Source organism: Emydura macquarii, unplaced genomic scaffold (assembly GCF_026122565.2).
Source record: "Emydura macquarii macquarii isolate MOO-44397 ecotype Brisbane River unplaced genomic scaffold, CSIRO-AGI_Emac_v2 contig_561, whole genome shotgun sequence".
Classification (NCBI taxonomy): Eukaryota; Metazoa; Chordata; order Testudines; family Chelidae; genus Emydura; species Emydura macquarii.
The window spans coordinates 7,617,929-7,633,058 of record NW_027130698.1 but is presented as its reverse complement, the minus strand read 5'-3'; the positions used below and the strand labels follow the sequence as shown (position 1 = coordinate 7,633,058).

At 37.9% G+C, this 15,130-nt stretch overlaps 1 protein-coding gene across 1 annotated transcript in view; it reads right to left on the bottom strand.

Annotated features, from left to right (window-relative positions):
• Positions 1-15,130, bottom strand: part of CDH8 (cadherin 8) — a 195,391-nt gene that overhangs the window by 174,098 nt on the left and 6,163 nt on the right. Inside the window, exon 2 of the mRNA XM_067540112.1 lies at positions 4,360-4,811. Within this exon, the coding sequence (XP_067396213.1) occupies positions 4,360-4,611 (252 nt within the window). The 5' untranslated portion in view covers positions 4,612-4,811. The remainder of the gene's footprint in view (positions 1-4,359; positions 4,812-15,130) is intronic.

Genomic DNA, 15,130 nt, shown 5'->3' with positions numbered 1-15,130 from the left:
AACTTTATTGTCTACTTCATTGTGAATTCTGTTGTTGTCTCCAATGAAGGAACAGTGACATTTGATACACCACAGATTTCATAGCACATCTGTCGTGGAGTTGTAAATGCATGCAGAAGAGGCTAAGAACATACAGCAGCATATATCAAGTAAAAGTTTTAGCTAACTAATCAAGTCTACGGGGACAGCATGCAATGTCATAAGACATATCACTCCACGGTTGAATGAGATTGTCAATCACTGGAAGGCCGGCTGCTGCTGTCAGCAATACACAGTATGCAGGTCTTCCAAAGATGAAAGTAGTACCTTTGGAAGATAAACTAGGCTCACCTTAATGCATGTTGACAGATACATGTGACTTAAAAGGAACAGATCATGGGAAGCATTGAAGACTGAAAAAAAGGTTATTTGTAAGTATAATGTTTCTGTATTGTTTTAAACAACACATTTAAACTTATGCAGGAATGTAGCTCCATTTAGCATAGAGCTTATCTAAACTTGAAAGTGAATGATTAGCGTCCCCATAGGTTTTTTAAATTGCATTTACATTTGTACAGTACCGGAACAATGACATTTCTTATTATATTAATAATACAGTAACTGAATATTAAGATAGGTAAATAATAATCAGCATTTGTGTAGTATTTTATAGGCATTATCTAATTAATCCTCACAAAAACCCTGACCCGGTATTCGTATCCTCATTTCACAGATGCGGAAATGGAGGCAGAGGGGTTTATGGCCTGATCTTGCTCACATCAAAGCCAATGGCAAAATTCCCATTGACTTCCACAGTGCATCTTGCCCAAGCCCACTGAAAGAGTCAGGGGCAAAGCTAGAACCAAGCGCTCTTCCCTCCCAGTCCTTTACTCATACACCATACACCATACTTAGCTTGTTGTCTGACTGTCTATTTCATTTGAAAGAAGAAGCTTTAAATTCTCCTGTTAATTTCACCCTCAAATTATTGTCATATGCTAGATAATCTACACTGAGAGCCTAGTTCCTTATGTATTTTACATTCCCCAAGGACAACGCACAATAATACTCTGTAAGTGTGCAGCTGCAATGCATCAGTTAAAGTCCTGTCAGCATTTTAGAAGCCCTATTTTAAGAGATCTAACATTCATGTTTTCAAATTCATACACCCTGCATACATCTTTTTACCTCAGATAGAACTGTGTTTTTGAAAAAGTTATTTCAATCGTTTAAAGTATTTTTCCAATGGATTTCAGTATTCTATTTCATTTTGTTTATACACAGGCTTAGGTGCCAATGCCACGACGTCCTGAACACTTCCTGCAAGGTAATCAATGCCCTCAGCACCTATTGGAGTGCACAACCCTTTTCTCGAGAAGTGCTGATTCTTTAGGAGTGAGTTGTCAAAAGGGCCTTAAGTTGGCCTTGGAAATTGTTTGCCAACTTTTTCTTACTCATGTGCAGTTATCTGAATGTGCAAACTCCTTGTGTTTGTATTTGCATATCAGAGCACCTAAAGACCTGATTTACACTCATGGCAGGTCCTTGGTGCATATTAATACAGAAACTATGCAGGCACTCAGATACTAAGATGATGAGAGCCATATAAGAACTTACATCATATAGAATATAAATAGCTGTATGTGAAATTTGACTTTTGTTTAGAGTCACTTTTGGAGATTGGCCCGTATGTTCACTGCCTTGTGATAGCATTGTGTATGTTCAGAGTACTGTGCACAAGAACAGGTCTATTGTGAATACAAACAGTACTCATAACGTAGCAAATGCAACATGTAAGCAGTACTGGCTATGCATGCAGTGGAACACATATACAAACACAGCAAATGGAACAGCATGTCAGCGTTTTATTTTCTTACTAGATATCTTGAGACACTCTACAATAACTCACTGAAGTGTACTTTCTAGAGCGCCTTTCATACAAAGCATCACAAAAAGCTTTAAAGTCCATCATAAAATAAAAATGTTCTTGACAGAGGAAGAGATAGAAGTGAAAGAGCAACCTCCAACTGTGCAGAATCATGGTTAGGGGGCAGAAAGGAAAGGTTGGAGGAACAGACTAAGCAGGAAAGGGACTAGCAGAATATTAGTAAAATAGGTAGAATGAATCCACTGAAAGCTCTGAAGACCAAGAGGCTAATTTTAAATCGGAATCTGAGATGGGTAGTTAAACCAAGGAGTGTGACAGAGTAGAGGGATGCCATAGCCCCACTTTCTGGAGGCATAAAAGAAGCAGTGGTAATTTTTAGAGTTGGGAAAGGAGTAAGGTGTTGAGCATCTGTAACTCCCATTGACTACAGAGGAACTTATGGGGGCTCGTATATCTCAGGATCAGGCCCTAAGAAAGCAGAAGTCAGTCTGAAGTAAAGGTGATTTTCTGAAGATAGCAATAGAACCAGACAAGAATTACTAGGAAACATTAAGCTTAAATTCAGGAATAAGCCCAAAGTTTCTGCCCTTTAGAGCATGTTCCACTTTCCACTCTCTTCCATCTTTATTAGGCAGTATTCCTATTACGCAGAAGTCCCAGCAAATGGGATATCATGGCATTGTAGTCAGAATTACAATTCAAAGTCATAACAGAAGTTGGGTATAATGTCTTTATTGTCTTTATCTGAGGTCCTGCTTCCCCTCACCACCTTTTCTCTTCACTAATGAATTTGAACAATGCAGGAAATTAAATCCCAAAACTACTGAACATTAAAGGCTATGATTTACACCAAAAAATAAACCTCACAAAACAGAGATGCAGAGCACTCTCTCAGTTCTTCTGAGTAGCCTTAATTGTGCTTGTGTATTGCTGCACATATGGTGCATAAGATCACATACTCTTCTGATAACCCTGCAGTAAGAGAATGAACTAAGGACAAGAGTGGCTGCCTTAATTCAAAATCTTGTTTTGTTTAAGTACACTACAAAAAGAGGCTCTCTTCATTGTTTTAATTTCAACTGGGAATATTGTACAAAAGAAAAATCTGTTTTAAAATCTGAGGTGTATGTTAATAAGCCTGCTGCTGCCCCATTGATATGGGGATAGTTTACTGACTGCAACAAAACTTATTAAGATAAATCTCCCATGGGTGTAAATCAACATTAGTCTATAATGAAGTCAATGGAGCTATGGCGGTTTACACATTTGACCCTAGATTTGGAACCCAAACTGATCACTTCACAAAATCAATTTAAGAAAGCAATGGGTGACAATTGTTATTGGAATATTGGTCCAGCAACAGTTATCAAATCTATACTTTCTCTGTCTTTTCTTCAGTAACATGTATAGCTATTGAAATTCCCTAGAGTGCACTGTACTATGTACAGAATGCTTAAGATGAGCCCAAAATTAGCATGAGATGAAATTATACATGTTTTAACCCATTGTCTGCCTACATTTTTATATACCTTTTAAGAGCCAAAGTAATGTGATAATAACGTGTCTGATTATTCAGAAGAAACAGAAAGTGAATGATACATTACAGTATTTATGACTATTCCGATATAGATCAAACATCCAGCAAGGAACAGATATTTATTTGCTGAACAAGCTTTATAATGAATGCAGATGGCACAATATCTTCTTAGGGCAAATGTAATTCTGAATTACTGATTAAGAAAAATGAATAGAGCTGTAAAATAAACAAGGAGCCGGCTATAGACAAGGAAGAGTATATGTCAATGTAAGCATGTGATATTTTACTCCTACTCTCTATCTTCCTGTTATGAAAGTAGACCACAAAATACTATCCTATGATGTTATATTGAGATTAATTGTACATCAGGGACATTCTATAAATATATCTTATCCTTGTGTCTTCAGTTGTAGATGGTACACTTTCTTCATTCTCTTGTGTTTGGGTTGTTCAAATGTGCATCTCTGAGAAATTTCAGAGTATTTTAAAGCTTTGAGTAGCAGGACAGCAGGTGAAAAGTGACCATAAAGTGTATCAACATTTTTGAATACTGATTGTAAATACAAGTATGTAACAAATAGGAACTTTTAGAAAAGTCTTAAGATGAGAAAGACTAAGGGTGCTGGCTAACAACATTAGAGAAAATGTGCATATGTTGCTGTACCTTTATCACCAAAAATAAAAGATGTATTTTCAAGATGGAAAGCAAGTTTGAACACGTTGTCTGTATCCTGAAGTCTATAGTCCTCTAAAAAGATCATTCTACTTTCTCCTGTCAGATGATCCTATCCTTTATGTTAATTGCACCCAAAAGGAATAAATATTTTCTATAAAACATAAATTTACAGGCATCAGAATGATCAAGACTTTTAAACTTGAGTTTGATAGGAGAGTCCAAGCCAATGAAGACCTACTTGTACATTTTCATAGTGAAAGAAAAAAAATCTTGACTTACCCGGCCAACTAATATTGGTTCAGGTCCAGAAAATTCTTCCAATACAAACATTTGATTCCAAACCCAGCCCCTCTTTGAACGGTTCAAAACTCTCTGTTCTCCACTGAGCCCATTTAGTCCCATACTGGATCCACTTGGTAATACTTGAGATTGATTCAATGGAGCCATATAAATGGAAGGAAGGATAGTAATCCATAATATTATTAATGGAGTCCATACGTCCTTAAGCATCTCCGTTAGTCTTTCTGGCATTGTACCACAAGTTAAGCAAATTACCACAGAAATGAAACAATTATTTTGCTTTCTTCCAGACAATAGCCATCGAGTTCATCATGCAGTAAAGTACATTTACTTACAGCTCTTCCATGTGTTTGCAGCACAGTAAACATAAAAAAAAAATTGCTTAGATTATAAAAACATGATCCAATGGGTTTCCCTGTCATCCAAGATTCCTGAAAAAATAAGAGAAATACAAAGTTAGCTATAAAGTTTGGGAATATATTTTGTAAAATCTTAATTACTGATTAGATTTTCATGTCAGAAAAAGAAAAGTCCAGTTTTGAATTTGTAGTAGATAATATAAGTGTCTAGGAAATGAATTTCAGGGGGGGGGGGAGGAGGGGGAAAGAAAAACAACAACTAAAGGACAGATTCTTCTGCCAATGTTGCATAGCATCTTCCTGCACTACTAATTCCTTCTATTTCAAGTCAGAACTACTCAGTGTGAGCCGGCATATGAGAATCTGACCCTGTATAAACCTTTCAGTAAAAGCTAACCACAAAACACTGTGAATCTGAACAAAATACAGTATTGGGTAACTAATTTTTCTTTTTTTATTTTAAGTGTCCCCTGCTCTCTTTGAAGTTAATGGAACATACTCAGTACCACACAGGATTTAGTCTTTTTTTTTTCCTCAGGTATTCATAACAGCAAGGACAAGAATATTTCTCTTATTCATATATGGCCATAAGAAAAAAAGTTCAGTTTTAATAAATATTTGAACATTAAAAAAGAAAATATTAATTTCATTTATGTAGAGGCAGGCAGGAACCAGATTTCCCATTTTGTAGGACATTCTGCCATTTCTAATTTTTGTTCCTTTCCAAAACAGCACTAAATCCAAAATATTTTGAAATTTCGCCTCCAAACAAAAATGGTTTGGTTAACCAAAATGTTTTGTTCCGATAAAATCGATGTAATTACACTTTTTATTTTTTTAAATTATATTTTATCATAAAAATTTTCAAAAATGAAAAAAAGTCATTTTGAAATGGAAAATCAAAACATTCCATTCCAGAAAGGTCAAAATGGAATGTTTCAACCTCATTGAAATGCTCTGTTCCTGTGTTGGGTTTTTTTTTTCCAAAATTTCATTCAAATAAAAACATTTATGCAAACATTTCACTTTTGATTCATCAGACCTTGTCAATGAAAAAACTTTCCATCATCAAATTTATAAGCAGGTCTATTTATAAATTAACTTTCCCTTACTTGAGTTTATACAATACAATAAAACCATCAAAAAAAGACAAAAAAACATAATCTGGCAAAAAAATAAAACCTTAACGTTCAAACAAATAAAATCTGATGTGGAGATCTCATACAACAGGATGAGGGGGAAGGAACAGGGGAGGAGTGGATAGGAGAAGGTAATAAACAGAGGCTCAGCAGTAGCCATTGTAGAAAACTCCTTTGAAATAAAATCTTAATGTGTCTGTTTTGCCGAAGCATGGGAGAGTGCATTGAGATGGAGAAGCAAGTCTGACACCTTCAAGCCTGCTAAAGTATAGCCACTATGATCTGCAAACCTGAAATGCAACAGTAGGGACATAACTCAAGCAGGAAGGCTCAGTTACAGCTAAAATAGCATGGTTGGAGTTTTGTAAAAGGATTCCTAATATATAATCATTGACTGGTACAGTCACGCAGAGAGGCCAACTCAGGATTTTGTGTCTCTCTCAGAGCTGTACAAATCGATGATTTTTTTTTTTTTTGGTTAACTAGCAGTTCTGATTCTTTTTTTAATTTGTTTCATGTTGACCCAAACCAATTTTTTCCCCAAAAAATGTTAGGTGAATTTAAATGTTAAAAAATAAATCAATTCATTTTGGTCACACAAATTATTTTGTGAAACTAAACATTTAATTTACATTTTAGGCTTTTAAAAAAATTTAATTTTTGTTTTCAACTAAAACATTTTATTAAAATCAACATGGATTTACAAAATGTTCCTCTCGATTTGAATCTGCATTTTTCTGTGAAAAAAAGTTTTGGCCAAAAAAATGTCACTCAGCTGTAGTGTCCCATGATATTTGGTGTTTTTCTTAAAGCCTAATCTTCTGGAGTCATGTGATTATGTGAGACTCATAGCTTTCATTTCTTTTTAAATTGTAAATTTCTAGTCTTCATATTTGTGAAGAGACACTTGAAAACATTAACATGATGTTTAAAGGCTTAAAAAAAATAACCCAGAAGACACGTAAAAAGTCCCAAACTGAGGGATTTTTTTTTATTATTTAACATAAAAATGGTTATACTGGATCAGACCAATGGTTCATCTAGCCCAGTATCCTGTCTTACAACAGAGGCCAGTGCCAAGTGCTTCAGAGTAAGTGAAGAGAATATGCAATCATCAAGGATCCACCCCCCAATCATCCACTCCTGGCTTTTATCAATAAGAGGCTAGTGATATCCAGAGCATGTGGTTGCATCCTGACTATCTTGGCTAATAGCCAACGATGGACCTATGAACTTATCTAGTCTTTTTAGGAGCCCCCTTAGAGTTTTTGCCTTCACAACATCCCCTGGCAACAAGTTCCCAGGTTTGTTTTATTTTGTTTTTCTTTATTTCAGTAACTGACATCATAACTGTGAAAACCTCTTGCACGAAATTCTGAAGCCAGGAGAAACTCATCTTTTAAGAAAGCGAGAAGAGCTGTTATTAACCTAAAACGCAATGCAAGTACCTCTGAACCCCGAAGTGTGATAGTTTAATGCATTCTTGATGCATTATCAAAAGTAACAGTTAGCTGAAGACTGAATGAGGGAAAGAGGGCAGGAAGGAAATGCAACCTAAATCTCTGAAGAGATTTTCTGTGAAATATGGAGGGGAGAGACATAACCTGACTTTCCATCTTCCATAATCCTCCCAGGGAGTGGTGAAGAACAAAGATTGGAAAGACGGCTCTCTCCTAAGAGCTTGGGTATGAGAGGGGGGCAACCACCTTCTCTCTGAAGACAACAGAGGTATGGGGAACTAGAGGATTTGCAGCTACTGCCACCACTTCCTTGCAGAAATTAAAAGAGAGAGAAACCCAGAATGTGTTAGGTAGGTAGGAGGTAATTAGAGTGAGAAGAAATGTCCAAGCTTAGATGGAAACAATACACATTTTGGAAGCTTGAGGTAAGGTTTTAAAGGTTTTTCTGTTCATTTCAAACAAAAACAAAGCAAAGCTCAGGATGGCATGAACCACCGTGAAGTGTAATGGCTGCCATCTTGGCCGACATCAGGGATCAAATCAGGGACCTACAGAGCTGGAAGCTGAAGTCTCTCCAGCTTGAGCTAAACTCTGCAGGTGGGAGCTGTAATAGTCACATCTACTTTGAATTTAACACAGAAGGGGGCACATAACACACACACACTGACCTGTGAGTTACACCTGCATCAGAGAAACATTTCAGATGAACCCTCCTTGAGATTGCTGCTGATTTGGACACAGCTCTAATTGGCACTGATTTTGCCATTCCCAGGAGGACTGAATAATAAAACACAGCACTTTTCATATTCAAAGGGCTTTTAAAAACATCAACTAATTAATTTAATTAAGAATGAACTGCTGTCCCCTCTCACTCCAAAGGCTGTTCCTTCCTGAACAGAGCTGAAGCAAATTGGTGGGATAGTGTGACACTTGTACTGTCACTGCATATGCTGTTTTTTTTTGTTTTTGGTGGGTTTTTTTTTGTTATATGAGGTAGGGAGGGGACACAGGACTTTAGTTACCTGAGCTGCCAATCTGCAAACACTAAGTTCACTCAGATGTATATTAAAACAAAACAAAACCAATACAGGAAGAGCAGATCCATTACTTTTCGCCCAGTAAGCCAAAATAAGTTCCCACCTAGCCTCTGCTAATACATCAAGATTCTTTAGCCCTAATTGGATCTAATCTCAGTGTAACTCTATGGGAGAAGCTTCAGCAATGCTTCAAGCAAACAAAACAGTAGCAACAACAACAAAGGAATAACGTTCACGTACAAACTACATTTAATTAAACCTAACTCAGTAAAACAATCTGGCAAAAAAGCACAGTTAACTTGAGCTCTGTGATCATAAATATGCAATATGTTCTCCAGCACCAGTGGGAAAGGAAAGTTGCATGTGTTAGGCATCGCAGGTTACAGAACAAATCTCCCTCTTAATGGCACAGGTTTTTGCTTTTAGCTTCATTATGCATGTGAATATGTGCAGCTCACAATGACGGAAATGCAGCAGTATCTCCACACTGAAGGCTGATCTTCGGGAACCGTTCACCGCAAAGCTCATTTGAACTCATTACTCTGAGTTTGCCAATAGTAAGCCAATCCACCCGGAATTGAGGGGCAGAGGCCTGTTTTAAGGGAAAGGCTTTCAACCAGCACCCAGAGAATGGTCTGTCTCCAGAGCTCTGGCCAGTTGTTGAAATGGGCTCTTCTCACCCCTGTAGGTGCTGCACTCCTTGTACAGGGCGTGGGGAGCCTGGGGAGGTATTATGGTAGTTTCCCTGCCCCCATGGCCACTACTGACCCATTTGACAGGCAAGCGGTTCCTTCCGGTCAGGAAGGGGAAAAGGCTTTGTTTCTCCAGTTTGGCACCAGCCAGAGACCGGCCTGATCCCTAAGTTAAGTTGTTCTAATTTATTCATGGCTGTGCACAGCACGAGAGGCTATTTGGCACTCAGGAATAGCTGTGAAATAGGGACACAGCAGCAATGTTCCTGATACTCAGACTGTATCAGGGCCTAACGAAGTGAGGTGGGGCTTGGGTAGTGGCTCTCTGCCATCTGAGGATTCCCCTATGAGGCCAGACTTGCAGGCGCTCCGGCTCCTTTGTGCCATCAGGACGGCACAACACAGCTTCAGCAGGAATAGAATCTGGCCCTTCCATTATTTCCAATTACTTTCTTGGTTTGTGAAGGTGTAACCTTAATGTTTGTGGGTTTTGAGAAGATTCAGTTTTCTTTTTAGGTTTCATGTCTGATAGGTATTTACTTACAACACTAATTTTAATTCAATGAAGCTTTTTGCCTGAGTGTATGTACAATATAGCCTTGGTTCTCTTAATCGCCCTGGGAGGGGAGAGTGGGAATGCATTTTTTAAACAGTCAAAGGGGTCTAGATTTTGGCTAATAAAGGGATTTTTTAATATAACAAATAAAGCTAGAGAGATGTGACCCTTCTTCAGATAACAGAGTGTCCTGGATAACAGTTTCAGATAATCAAAGTGAAACTATTTGTAAAATGGTGGGTTCCTCCAAGCAAAATCTATAAATAATTTAATCATGGGTAAAGCTGAATAGTTTGTTATCTGTAACAGGAACTACTTGCCGTATGTATTGATATGCTTTTGGACAGGCCGTACCAAACCACAATTGTTGTTTGGAATCTGATAGAAACTAGGAGCCCCTGGCATGGACCAAGACCCCATTTTGCCAGGTGCTGTACAAACACAGCACAAAAAGACAGTTCTGCCCCAAAGAGCTTACAAACCTCTATTGTTTACAAGCTAGGTAAAACCCCAAGCAAGCATCACTTTTTGGAATTATGTTGCCGCATTATAAATGCTAATTGTCTAACACTGTGATAACATTTCCATATATAGCAGCATCATCAGTTGATACCATATACATTACAAGTCACTTTAAAGACCAAATCCTAGTCAACTGATATACCTAGTCCCATTGACTTAGTGTGGGCAATACAATAAGTATGGCAATAGGCAATGATATTAAGATCACTAAATAATTATTTAATTCTCATCTTTTGCATAACATACCTGTGGATTATGGTTATTTGTCAGCTGACATATTGCTAACAACCAGCACTAATTTCAGTATGGCTATTTTACAATTATATTGTAACTTTTAAAAGGTGCTAGAGAGGTGATGGAATACAATTGAACTGTTATAAAGTTAGTAAAATGTTAACATAAACTGCTTACTAAGAAAGAAAATGGAGTATAGTCATAAAAGCTTGAAAAATCAATTTATTTTTAGATATTTCAAACCACGGACCATCTTTCTGGCCAAGTAATCCACTTTATTATATTGCTAGTGCATTGATTTACACCATGATCTCCAGTCAAGGAGATTTTACAGCCTCTCTAGAGTTTTTTCACATCAGGATATGTTAAGGATCCTCTTATGAACTGCTGCATCTTCAGAGTAATCCATTTTTAATTTCATTCTGCATTCATTGCTTCCATGTTGATCATTGTGATTACAAGCTATAGATAAGTCCTCTGACCTCACCATTTCATTACAGAGGATTTTGTCAATTCTTAGGCGATTGTTTCTGTTACATTAAAAATCTTGCAGCATTGATTTATTTAAATAAATTACACAGGAGATGCTAGACAATTAAAAGTTTGTTAGATGTATTTGTCTACAGTAGACTTTTGCAGACACTTCAGAATCCACTCAAACAGTTTGTCAGAATGGATAGGAAATCATCATGCACTAGGAAGACTGGCTATGATATAAAATAGCAATAACATGGTAAGATAGGTGGGACATAATGGCATCAGAGCCAGTAAGGATGTTTTTTGTCTTACAAAGCCATAGATTTTAAGGCCAGAAGGGATCAACAGATCATTTAGTCTGGCCTTCTGCATATCACAGTTCCAGAGGGGTAGCCGCGTTAGTCTGTATACATCAAAAACCACGAGAGTTCTGTAGCACTTTAAAGACTAACAAATTTAATTTCAGCAGGCATAAGCTTACAGAACTTTCGTTGTTTCTGCATATCACAGGACACCAAAACCACCTAGCAGTTGCACACCAAACCTACCAATTGAAATTAGACCCAAGCATTACAGTCCCCAGGATTTCAGACTATTACATGGCATTCATACACTCTGCCTTTATCCTCTGTGCACATACTCTGTGCATTAAACACAGGCAACACAGAACTAGTGGGAAGTACATTCACCAAGTAATTTAAAGCTTTGGTTAACACTGGTTGACTTGAGTGTGGTGGTCTTTGTGTTGTATACATTCCTGAAGTCTCAAAATTCCATCGGACTTGCATGGGATTTCTTGCCCTGCAGAGCAAATTCCATTGAACAACTTTGAGTTCCTGCTAAAAATAAATTAAAGATCCTCCTTTTCTGCAGGACAGGTAGAGCTTTAGATGGCAGCTTCCATTCGAGTTAGGAAAACACAACAGTTAATCAGAAGCCTTTCGCAATAACTAATATCCTCTGACCGACTTCCCTAATTTAGAACATACTCAGCAATGACACTCTCTTCCCACTATCTCAGTGTTCTCTGGACCCATGATCAGAAACTAAACATGTCATCTACACGGCTACAAAATCTGCATCCTCCCTAATTTTTTTTTTAAAGCAGCCAATGTAAAAGATATAGATACCTTGTAGTGCCTCCTTTCTCCATATCTGGAAGCTCCTCCTTTCTCACTATTGTTCATATATTTTTCTCTCTTTTCTTATCCCTTTCTCCCCCTCCTGCTTACTTTCTATAGGAACTAGGATATCAGTCCTATTTTCTTTGGCTTCACAGTGTTCTATCTGTTCTTTAAGCTCAGTCCTTCTTCGTTTTACATTTGCCACTGCAGGTATTGGTTACACTGTCAACACCACCACCCATGCTTCCTAGTCCCATTTTTTTAGGGTCCTGACAGAGTTCTTTAGCAATGACAGTAACATGATACACCTCCTTCCCACTGTGGGAAGCACAATTATCTTCCCTCTGCTGATCCTCTCTTGGCAGCTCAGAAAACCCTGAAGTTTTCTACAGTAAAAATCACAAGTTCCTGATATTTCAATCCTCATTCATGTGGGTAATCCTTTGCTCACATGAACGGTCCTGCAATATTAAGTAGGATCATTTGCCATTTAAAAACCCAGATACATAAATAGCTTTAACAGAACCATCAAGACACCATAACTGACTATGCCAGTAACCCTGGAGCATATTCATCCCACGTGCTCTTTTGGTGCTCTCATTGAGTGCATTGTATCTGAAATTGAATTGTAAGATCCTGGGGGCAAAGTCTTTTGTGTTCAGCTCATTGTGCCTTTTGCTACTACATAAGTAATAAATAAAGAATAATGATAAATAATAGTCACACTGTTTTCAGTGAGATTACTCATGGTGTAAGGATACTCAGATGAGTAAAGATTTGTAGTAGCAAGCCCTCATAAGCAAGACAACATAACTCAGGAGGAAGGGGATCAAAAGTGACCTTAAGCCAGCATTGTTCTCCTATGATCCTAGGCCATTCGTGTTCCACGAGAGTTCCCCAAGGCAAGATTACTACAGCCTGTGAGCTGTTCTAATTTTTTGCCCATTACCAGTTGTCCTAAGGGTCCATATCATCATCTGAAAATTGCCAGGCCACAGGAAAACCCTAGGTGCAGCTAGACTGCCAACAAGAAAGGGAAATGGCAAAGGAACCATTATGGTGGCTCTATGCTACCAAAGGATCCCTCTTCCATTAGTCTGACCCTCTGACAGACAGCTACACATAACACTGCAAAGGCGTGCTACAGGGCAGGGGAGAATCTGGTCCAATGTATATGGAAGTCATTTGTCCAATTTTATCGTTATGTATTTTCCATGGCAATTTGCTGCCATTCAGGCTTACTCCAAAAACTGAACGAAAGCAAGAATAAAAAAGAACTACTTATTTTGATGTATTATCAAAATTGGGCCAAGAGACACCATTTTAAAGCTTTCTTCGTAACTTCTCTGTTCCAGACACACACACTAACATTCTCAGTGAGGGTGTAAAGTTATTCTACCTTAATTTTTAAGCTTAGTCATGAATTGCAGCTTTTTTATTGTTAGAAGACATGAACCATTCTCCCAGTTCTTACACAAAGGAGCATTTTAAGCACAAAAGTTCTTCAGACCTTCCTTCCAATATATTGTAGTTAGAATTTACACACACATGCACATATAGAGATATGCCCATGCACACACATATACACACAAACAATAGTTTCTTCAGTATAGCATCTGGAGGGCTTTTTTTTTTTTTTTTTTAATGTTGGAGGATGTGGTTATTCAAAAGCCCATAAGATTACTACTGCCCAAAATAATGCCACCTCATTCTTTAAAAACAACCACCACCACCACCAAAAAATAAAGATCTCGGAGATCATAACACTATTCCTGTCTCTCTTTCCCTTCCTCTTCCCCCTCAATGAGAAAACATACAGATTGGTGCTCTGGTGGGGAGAGGGGGCTACACCAGGAATCAGGTCATTGATGACTTGGCATGAAAGGAGAGTGATACACTTTATCATTTCCCTGCCTCAGTCACTGGTGCACCTTGGTCCCTCCTATGCCCTGCCTGTGCCACAGAACAGTTTAATCTTTTGTGGGCTGTAATACTTCAGTTTAAGTTCAGTTGTTGGGTTTAGTGTGCAGGTGCTGGATAGCGTAGATATTCTGTGACATACAGAAGGTCAAACTAGAAGGGAGAATCTAGTGGTCCCTTCTGGCCTTAAACTCTATGACTCAATAAATCAAATTTACCTATTCCAAGCCAATGGCAATATCATTGCAAATTACCCATTGTTATTCACTTGCTTGCATAATGTAAAGACCTATGATATCTACACAGCCTACTCTACACTGATGACTCTAACTCTTCTTGTTTGCATAATTCTTCCAAATGTTTACATTCAGAAAACACCTTCTGAAGAAAGCAATAGTCTGCCTTGGAAGGAGGGGGAGAGGTAGAATCATCTTGGGATCTAGGAGTTCTATTCCCTCTCTCTAACTGACACTATGATTCTGTCCCATCATAATGTATTATTGGGACTATTATTTGAATCCTTTGCCAATAAAGCCATAGGCTTCAACTCAGCAAGCGGAAATTTTAAGCATGAGAGTATTAGGATTCTCACTGTTATGAAAAGGTGCTCATCATCTCCCAGAACTAACCCCCTAAATGCCTCATCAAAATCAGCTGATTTTTTGTTGTTCGTAGCACTTCAAAATGATCCATGTTTTCCCAATATATTATTTGCATTTCAATAGCGCCTAGGACCCCAGACAAGACCCTGTATCCCACTGGGCTAGGCATTATTCAGACAAAGACAGCCTCTGCTTCACACAGCTTACAAGCTCAGTAATACAACTTCTTTGATCATATTTCATTTCCAATGAAATAATTATTTATCTCATTCTTGATCTCTCATGCAATATAAATACCAAAGAAACTATTCATTAAAATATGCTGACACTGTAGAACATGTGCCATGTTTATGCCTTTTAGAATGTCACACCTAGTTTAGTTTAAAAAAAAAAAAAAAGTTTGCTTGCTAGAGCATGAGGGTCAGATCTCCCACTGATTTGTGTCAGAGAATCAGTTCACTTCTGCATTGCCTTGCTGAGAAGCTGATGGTGCCAGCTCAAATCAGAGAGAAGGAGGAATGTCATATTCCATTTGAACAACCAAAGCGGTGTAAGAGATCATAGCACTGGAATGCAATATGGTCTCATATGCTTTGTTTTGTTTGTACAGTAAAGGGAAGAAACGGAC